Source organism: Crocuta crocuta, unplaced genomic scaffold (assembly GCF_008692635.1).
Source record: "Crocuta crocuta isolate KB4526 unplaced genomic scaffold, BGI_CrCroc_1.0 scaffold620, whole genome shotgun sequence".
NCBI lineage: Eukaryota > Metazoa > Chordata > Mammalia > Carnivora > Hyaenidae > Crocuta > Crocuta crocuta.
In genome coordinates, this window is record NW_027527402.1 from 731,456 (window position 1) to 741,712 (window position 10,257).

At 40.3% G+C, this 10,257-nt stretch overlaps 1 protein-coding gene across 1 annotated transcript in view; it reads right to left on the reverse strand.

The window, feature by feature from the left end:
* Nucleotides 1–10,257, reverse strand: part of RNF115 (ring finger protein 115) — a 90,177-nt gene that overhangs the window by 10,510 nt on the left and 69,410 nt on the right. Inside the window, exon 6 of the mRNA XM_077753341.1 lies at nt 116–187. Coding sequence (XP_077609467.1) covers nt 116–187 — 72 coding nt within the window. The remainder of the gene's footprint in view (nt 1–115; nt 188–10,257) is intronic.

A 10,257-nucleotide genomic window follows, 5' to 3' on the forward strand; every position in this document is an offset into this window, starting at 1 on the left:
AATCAAATTTATATACTCACCTATTCAGCTCTTTCTCTTTCTCACAATGGTTCGTACATACACCTAAAGTGCTGCTACTCCAGCAAAGACAGACAGAAGACAATTTGTTACTTACCAGGAAAAAGGATGTGAGGATCCAGGAATTGCAGAATTTGCGAAGAATCCTGCAAAGATCTGTTGTATTATTCTGTTGGAGGGGGAAAAAAAAATTAGGTAAGAGGACAAATTCATGAAAGTACTTCACAGATATCTATAGCTGACAATCAGCAACTCCTCCAAACTACCATGGGTTTTCACTGACCATTCTATAACAGATTGCCATCTGGTAAAGTGCCATTCTGCTATTATGGCTATCTTCCTGAGCTCCGCAATCTTACGTATTAACAGATATTTGTGAACTAGGCTCGAAATGAATTTGATTACATGGTATAGTTTCCCAACTATGTTCCTTGGATCTCTGGCAGCAGAATCAGGCTGAAAAGGATACTAAGCCAGTGGGATTTAGGCTCAGCCTGTAAACAGCAGTTCCATTTTTATGTGTTTCACTCATTGGGTTTCTGCATAAGATATTATTCAAAGAGCCCTATACAAATTTTTTTGAGAATAATTCCATCTTACAAACATTTAGCAACATAACTATATTAGCCCTCAAAAAGTGTTTCAATTGCTTCTAACACAAACACATTCAAATACACACACACCTGACATCTGTCATTCTCAGCACATAAGCTGGCACATCTACCCAGTTCTTTATATTGGTGAATTGATCTTTGTTACCCAAAGAGATAACGGGCAAAAGAAAAAGACTGAAGAAAATGTTCTCCTAGCTCTCTTCTTTGGTGAATGATATGCACAAAGCTTTACAGAGATATAACTGATATGATACATACTTTTAACCCCTTGATTCCCACCTTATTAGGCCAATCAATATAACAATGGCAGTAGCCAATATCAGACCCTCCCTATTCTTAAAGTTCAACAGTAGATAACTAGACTATGTGTATGTTTTAAAATAATTGTCCGGGAAGGGAGGCAAACCATGAGAGACTTTTGAATGCTGAGAAAAAACTGAGGGCTAATGGGGGTGGGGAAGAGGGGAAGAGGGTTGATGGGCATGGAGGAGGGCACTTGTTGGGATGAGCACTGGATGTTATATGGAAACCAACTTGACAATAAAGTATTTAAGGAAAAAATAAATAAATAATAAAATAATTGTCCACAAATTATTTTATGCTCCTCCTTTGAGTATAGGCTAGACTTAGTGATTTAATTCTTTTTTTATTGAAGTATAATTCACATGAACATTCTATTAAGTTTCAGGTGTACAACATGATTCAATGTCTGTATATACTGTAAATGATCACCACAAAATGGCTAGTTAACATTCATCACCACAGTTACAACATTTTTTGTGTGATTATAAATTATAAGATATACTCTCTTAACCTGCAAATATATAATAATTATTAACTATAATACTGTAATTACCTATAATTAGTATAAGGATCTATAATCTCTTTGCAGTTTTGATTTGCACTTCCCTGATGATGTAGTCACCATGTTGTACATTACATCCCCGTTATTTATTTTATAACTAGAAGTCTGTACCTTTGGACCTCCTTCACCTATTTCACCCATACCCTACCCCCTACCTCTTGCAACCACCTATCTATTCTCTTTATCAATGAATGAGCTTCCCCTCCCGCCCCACAATTCCACATATAAGTGAGATCATATGGTATTTGTCTTTCTCCATCCAACTTATTTCGCTTATCACAGTATCTTCAAGGTCTACCCATGTTGTTGAAAATGACAAGATTTCATTTTTTATGGCCAAATAATATTCCAGGGTGTGGTGTATATTTATACAAACCACATTTTCTTTTAACTATATCCATCAGTGGACATAGGTTGTTTTCATGTCTTGGTTATTATAAATAACATTGCAATGAACATAGAGTGTATACATCTTTTTGAATTAAGGTTTTCATTTTCTTTAGATAAATATCCTGAAGCGAAATTGCTGGATCATATGGTAGTTCTATTTTTAATTTTTTGAGGAACCTCCATACTGTTTTCCACACCGGCTGCACTGATTTACATTCCCACCAACAGTGCACAAGGGTTTCCTTTTCTCTACATCCTTGGCAAAACTTGTGATTTCTTGTCTTTTTGATAGCAGCCATTCTATCAGGTGTGAGGTGACACTTCACTGTGGTTTTGATTTGCATTCCCTGCTTAGTGATGTTGACACATTTTCATGTACGTGTTGGCCATCTGTATGTCTTCTTCAGAAAGACAACTATTCAGATCTTCCGATCCATTTTTTAATCAGATTGGGGTTTTCTTCTTTTCTCTTTTTTTTGTATTGCATTATATGAGTTCTTTCTATATTTTGGCTATTAACCCCTTATCAGATTTGCAAACACGGTCTCCCATTCAGTAGTTTGCCTTTTCATTCTGGTGATGGTTTCCTTTGCTATGCAGAAGCTTTTTAGTTAGCTATTTTGGGTTTTGTTGCCTTTGCTTTTGAAGTCAGATCCAAAAAAATCATTGCCAGACCAATGTCAAGGAGCTTACTGCTTATGTTTTCTTCTAAAAGGTTTATGGTTTCAGGTCTGACATTCAATCCATTTTGAGTTAATTTTCTGTATGGTGTAAGATAGTGGTCCAGTTTCATTCTTTTGCCTGTGGCTGTCCAGTTTTCCCAATGTCATTTGTTGAAGAGACTGCCCTTTCCCCACTGTATATTCTTGGCCCCTTTGAGTTTACTTCCATTCCACTGACTTAGGGCGTCTGTTTTTACACCAATACCATTCTGTGACTTACTTCTTGACAATGGAATATGACAGGATAATCTATGACTTCCAAGATTAGTCATAAATTGTACTGTGGCTTCCTCCTTGCACTCTCTCTTAAATCACTTTCTTGGAAAAGTGTCACGTAGAGCAGTCCTGTGAAGACCCACATCATAAGGAACTAAAGCCTCCTACCTACAGCCAGAACTCACTCACCACAATATGAGTAATTCTCAGTTGGCCCTTCAGATGACTGCAGTAATCGCCAGCATCCTGACAGTAAGCTCACAAGACACTGGGCCAGAACCACCCAGCTACTAAGCTGCCCCAAATTCCTGACCCAATGAACTTGTAAGATGACTAATGTTTGTTATTTTCAGTCACTAAGTTCTAGTGTAATCTATTATACAGCAATAGATAACTAATCTAGATTTTGATACCTAGAAGTATGTTCTGTTCTAACAAAAACCTAAAATGTGGGAGTAGATTTAGAACCCAACAGAGGGTAAAAGTTAGGATGACTGAGGAGATTATCAGTGAAAGTCTGAAGAGCCTTGAAGAAACAGTAGAAGCATGATGGCCTTTGAAGGAGTTATGGGTGAGAACTTAAGTGAGAAAGATCTTCTTGGAAACTGAAGGGAAAGGGATCCTTGTTATGTAGTAGTAATAACATGCAAAGTAGAAACTGTGGCTCACAAACGGGGTGACAGTCTAGCCAGTGAGATGTCCAGACAAGGATGCTGAAGGTACTTCTTGGCTTCTTCTTGCTGCTTGCATTAAAATGCAAGAAGAGAGGGATAAATTAAAGGGAAAGATGGTTAAAGTTTTATTTACTTATTTATTTTTTTAGTAATCTCTACACCCAATCCCTCACAACCCCAAGATCAAGAGTTGCAGGTTCTTGGGGCGCCTGGGTGGCTTAGTCGGTTAAGCGTCCGACTTTTGCTTAGGTCATGATCTCGCGGTTCGTGGGTTCGAGCCCCGCGTCGGGCTCTGTGCTGACTGCCAGCTCAGAGCCTGGAGCCTGTTTCAGTCTGTGACTCCCTCTCTCTGACCCTCCCCTGCTCACGCTGTCTCTCTCTCTCTCTCTCCTAGAAATAAATAAAACATTAAAAAAAAAAAAAAAGAGTTGCAGGTTCTTCCAACTGAGCCAGCCAGGTGCCCCTAAAGAGGACAGTTAAACGAAAAAGAGTTAAGAAAATTCCCAGCCTCTCCAGATGTTTAATGATACTAAAATTAAGAAATGACTTCCAAGCAAAGATCAAATCCAGAGCACTGCCAGGAGAAAATGGTTAACAAGGAAGTCTAGCATGTGGCTATCAAAATTCTTCATTAAGGCCTTAGAAAGATCTACATAGCCTAAAGAACTATTCAACTAAATAACTGGGCTTCCAAGAAGCCTAAGGGTGTGTAGTTCACAAGGGCTGCCATAACAAATTCCCACCAATATACAGCTTAAAAGGAAAGGAATTTATTCTCTCATAGTTTTGGAAGCCAGAGTTTGCAATCAAAATGTTGTTAGGGTTAGTTCCTTCTGGAGGCTCTCAAGGGAAACCTGTTCCAGGCCTCTCTCCGGGGTTGTGGTGGTTCCTACCAATCCTTTCTATTTCTTGGCTTTTAGACACCTTACTCTCATCTCTGCCTTGGTATTCCTGTGCCTTCTGTATCCAAATTTCTCTAAGAATACCAGCCACTGGATCTGGGCCCACTCTAACACATTGTGATCTCACTTTAACTTGATTACATCTGTAAAGACCCTATGCCAAATAAGGTCACATTCACAAGTAGTGGGGTTCAGGATGTAAACATACCTTTTTTTAAAAAAATTATTTTATTTTATTTATTTATTTTAAATTTATTTATTTTTGAGAGAGACAGAGTATGAGCAGGGGAGAAACAGAGAGAGAGGGAGACACAAAATCTGAAGGAGGCTCCAGGCTCTGTCAGCACAGAGCCTGAAACAGGGCTTGAACTCTTGAACCGTGAGATTATGACCGGAGACGAAGTAGGAAGCTTAACTGACTGAGCCACCCAAGTGCCCCTGGACCTAAACATATCTTTATGTAGGATACAACTCTACCCACTCCAAGTACTGTCCCTCAGCAATACCAGCAGAAGCCCAAAGTAGAAAGGAGATTATCTGGAAAAGATATGTGGGTGTGGCCTTTCCTATTGGCATGAATCTCAGTAACATTTACAAGAGACTCTTAAGTTTTAAAAAGAAACACTGCCAGGTTAAACTAAAAGGTACAGAGCCAAAACAAAATGAAGAGAAGCCTCTTGGGCCCTTAAAATTCTACTGGCAAGAAGCAGACTAAGAAAACTATGCAGCTGCAAATCTGGACTACTTTTCATGGAAAAGAAAAGATAACTCACAGGTGAAACCAAGAGTCTAGAGGGAGGAAACAAGAGCCACAGAGCAGCATTCCTGGGCAAAAGGAGAACTAAGCCCTAATTGAGGAACTTCCAACATTTGTCCAGACGACATCAGAACTGCACTTCTCTGTGCCTCCCGTTTTCTCCCTTTTTAAATAGGAATCTCAGGATGCCTGGGGGGCTCAGTCAGTTAAGTGTCTGACTTTGGCTCAGCTCAGGTCAAGATCTCGCGGTTCGGGAGTTCAAGTCCCGCGTCGGTCTCTGTGCTGACAGCTTGAGCCTGGCGCCTGCTTCGGATTCTGTGTCTCCCTCTCTCTGCCCCTCCCCCGCTCACACTCTTGTCTCTCTCTCAAAAAAAAAAACCAAACATTAAATAAGAATCTCTACACCTGTTTGTATGCCGATCTAATCACTGTATGTTGGGTGTGTGAGGGGTAGAAAACTTGTCTCTTTAATTTATCGGTGTTCACATCAAAAGAAATTGTTCTTGAAGAACTACACCCAAGGAGTCTCATCCAAGTGTGGAGTTCAACAACCTAGATTTCAAGTTGATGGTATAACGGGAAAAGAGTTCTGTGGATCTTGGGAGGATGTGAGTATATTCCGCACACGGGAGAAATGGAAGTAATTTGTGGCCAGAGGGTGAAATATGGTAGTTTTAAAATATGTCTACAAAATCTTTAATACCCCTCTTTTCAAAGGGCAGGGTTTAATTCTCCTCCCCTTGAATGTGGGGCTAGATCCAGTGACTCACTTCTTACAGAAAAAATATGGCTGGAATGACAGTGTCTGGCTTCCAAGATCAGTATATAAAATGCATTAGGGTTTCTTTCCTTTACTCTGGTGAAGTCAGCTGTCGGGTCAGGAGGACACAGAAGGAGCCTATGCAAAGGTCCACACAGTAAGAAACTAAGGCCTCCTGCCAAGAGCTATGCAAGTGGCTTATCTCAGAAGCAGAGCCTCTGGCTCTAGCTGAGTGTTCAGAGGCCTGCAGTCACAGCGGATATACTGACTATAACCTCATGAAACCTTTTACTAGAACCACTTAGTTAAGCTGCTCCCAAATTTCTGAACCTCAGAAACTGTGAGACAATAAATCTGCTCAATTCTGAGTAATCGGTTACACAGCAATAAATAATATGCCCTCCTTGCCTTCTAAGAACTAGGAGAGCAAATTACCACATGCTCGAACTAACCAGTAAGTAAATGGTAGTAATCTGCTTTGGGAGAGAGCCTCACTCCTTGCTCTAGAGCTGACCCTGCACAAATGCTTGGGGCTGCCAGGGAAGCTTCCAGCTGATGAGCCACTGATTCCTGTCTTGGCTGTTATTTCCGGGAAGTCAGATGCTGGCTCCACATCTCTGCAGCAGAAACAAAGAGGTTGCTCAGGGAAGACCTGGCAAGCCTAAGAGCTATTGTGAGGAGCATTTACACTGAACTCTGTTGTTAAAAACATAAAATCTTGGGGCATTGGGTGGCTTAGTCAGTTAAACATCCAACTTCGGCTCAGGTTACAATCTCAGGGTTTATGGGTTCGAGCTCCACGTCAGGCTTTGTGCTGACGGTGTAGAGGCTGCTTCGGATTCTCTGTCTCCCCCCGACCCCTCTCTCTCTCAAAAATAAATCATCATTGGGGCGCCTGGGTGGCTTAGTCGGTTAAGCGTCTGACTTTCGCTTAGGTCATGATCTCGCGGTTCGTGGGTTTGAGCCCCGTGTCGGGCTCTGTGCTGACTGCCAGCTCGGAGCCTGGAGCCTGTTTCAGTCTGTGACTCCCTCTCTCTCTGACCCTCCCCTGCTCACGCTGTCTCTCTCTCTCTCTCTCCTAGAAATAAATAAAACATTAAAAAAATTTAAAAAATAAATAAATAATCATTAAGAAAAAACACATAATATCTTATCTTATTAAAAAAGTAATAGGTAGCTAAAATGGAGGTGGGTAGGAGTGTGATGTGTGTGTATAACCCACAGATGAGAAAATACAACCCACAGGGTCTAGAAGGGAAGACACATGCTAAAAGGAGATAAGAGTCTTCACCTCATTTCCAGAGCTGTACTCTCTCTAGGTTTTTCTCCTTGTTCTGGGGTTGTCCTTTCTGTCTTCTCTGCTTATTCTTCCTTATCTTTCAAACTTCTAATCTGTCAGGCTTGGGCTCAATTCTCTGAGCTCTTCTATTTACTGTCTTGACTCTTTTGGCAATTTCACCCAGTTTTATAATTTTGAATACCATATACAAGCCACATTTCCAAATTTTACCTCCACCCGTGCTCGCTTCGGCAGCACATATACCAAATTTTACCTCCACCCAAGACTTCTGCCTACTCTACATTACCACTTGAATGAGTAATAGGTACTCAAACTTATCATGTCCCAAATTGAACTCTTAAATATTCTCCCCTAAATCCATTCCTCCTCGTGTTCCCCTTGGTGAGTCCATTTTTCAAGGTGCTCAGACCACAAACCTTAGTGTCATCCTTAACTCTTTGTTTCACCTCATATCCAATCTGTTAGCAAATCCTTTTATGCCCACTGGCAAACTAGACCTAGAACCCAACCATTTTTCACTATCCTCATCCAAGCCATTGGCATCTCTAGCTTACATTAATGCAACTGCCTCTTAAATGATTTCTCTGCTTCTGCCCTTGCCCTTATACTATTTGCAGCCCCCCATTCTGTTCTCAACATAGCAGTCAGAATGATCATATTAAGACAGAAGTTAGACCATGTCATTTCTCTCCCCTAAACTTTCCAATGGGTTTCCACTGCACTCTGAATAAAAGCTGTTACAGCAGTCTACCAGGCTCTACATGATCTGAAACTCTTCTCCCCATCCTCACACCCAGCCTACTTCTCTGTGATCTTACCTCCTACTATTCCCTGCACTTACTCTGCCCCAACTGGCCTCTTCTTGTTGGCACATTCCTGGCTCATTACCTCACTTCATTTATGTCCATTCAAATGCCTTCTCAATAAGGCCTTGTGCTGACTACACTTTTTGAAACTTTACACTCCCTAATCTCCCTTCTCTTTTTTCCCCATAGCATTTCCTACTGCTTAGCAGTCTACTGATTTAACTTATTTTGCTTGTCCAACTTTCCCATTATTAAGCTCTGCAATGGCAAAAAAAAACTTTTGACGATTTTGTTCACTACTGTACAGTCAACACCTGGAATAACACCTGGCATCTAATACACAAATGTTTGTTAAATTAATTAAATGACCCCAAGATGGGGCCCAGAAATATACTGAAAGACACATACAACCTATTAAGATTAAAAAAAAAAAGAGAGAGAGCATAACAAAATAGGTACAGAATGATTCCATTTCATTTATACAGACCTAGGTATGACATTTAAAAAGTTCATAACAGGGGCGCCTGGGTGGCTTAGTCGGTTGAGCGTCCGACTTTCGCTTAGGTCATGATCTTGCGGTTCGTGGGTTCGAGCCCCACATCGGGCTCTGTGCTGACTGCCGGCTCAGAGCCTGGAGCCTGTTTCAGAGTCTGTATCTCCCTCTCTCTCTGACCCTCCCCTGTTCACGCTGTCTCTCTCTCTCTCCTAGAAATAAATAAAAATATTAAAAAATAATAATAATAATAAAAATAAAAAGTTCATAAGATTATGCATAAAGTGTAACTGTAGCTATTTCTGGGTAATGCTGCCTTTTTAATTAAAAAAATAATAATATACCCCACCCTAATATTTTTAAATAACCAAAAAAGTTAATTATCAAAGTTTGAGTAGTGATCAGTGGTCAGAAAACTATGGTCTCAGAACCTAGGGTTAACTTCAGGAGAACATATTTTTAGGGAAGCAAACCTTAGAAGTAATGTGCCTTGTAAAGTGACTCAGAGACAGCTGACCAAAACACCAGGCTAAAATGTAACCATAAAAAACAAATGTTATAGGGGTATAACACACTAAAAGACAGGTCTTAGTGTAATAAGTGCAGAGTAATGGGTTGTAATCCCTAGCAAGTCTGGAAAGTATGACCATGTTAGTGTTGATCTAATACAGACAAGGAAAAAGAACAACTGACAAGTATAAACATTTTGCCATCCTAAAAAAAATTCTTTTAAAGGTCTGAAATATGACTAATTCCTTATACTTGTCACAATCTGAACGAAACTTCTCCTAAGGACTATGCAATCTCCCTTGTTTATCCTCTACATACCACACAACCACCTAATTGCTTTTGATCTCTTGTTATCAGGGAAATTCAGAGATAGCACTATGCTAACAAGCAGAAATGAGTTTTCCAGTCACTGAAACATAACCCCCGGTAACAAATTAATACATTAGCCTTCTGGCACAGGTCAGATTCATTTAAGGTTAGATAAGAAGAGCTGGTCTACTCAGGACCTGATTACCAGTGGATAAACTATCATTTGAAAGTTGCAGATTAGAGGACAGAGCACACACCTGAGGCATGCTCGCCAAATATTTGCAGAATGAATGAACAAATGTGGGACTTACCCTTCATTACATTTGCAAAGAGGTTCCACTCATGTCATTGAAAAAGCCAAAGGAAATAGATCTCCCTTCAGGGTAACTCCCTAAATTGGTGTGAGGAACACATTAATAATCCCACAAAGGCCAATTAATTAATCTCTGAGATCTGATTTTTTAAATGACACAGTCCTCTGTCTACAGTGGAATCAGTAGAATGAACAGGAGCCTGAGATGTAGCCACAGAAGCCCACAGCTGAAAACCTAATGAGCAAAATAAAGTTATACTCCTTCTCAAATCAACAGGACAAACCATAGTGAGGAAGAAGCCAAGCTAAAATCTAATAAAAAAGAAATCTATAAAATATGAAACCATAATGTGCTTTCAAAACGCAGGGTGACATATCATGACAACTATGGCAACAGAGTAATAACCACGTGGGACAAGCTGCTAGGCAGGCAGGATATGTGACCCACAGGTACCAGGCCCAACAAAGACCTGCTGTGCTCCATTTCCATTTACATGAAGGGAAAGAGAAAAGAAAGCGAACTAAAAACTTTCAAGTATTACTTACTGACATATTGTTGCTATGTATGCCTTGGAAGGAAAGTTTCTGAGCAAAGTAGGGAAACGCGT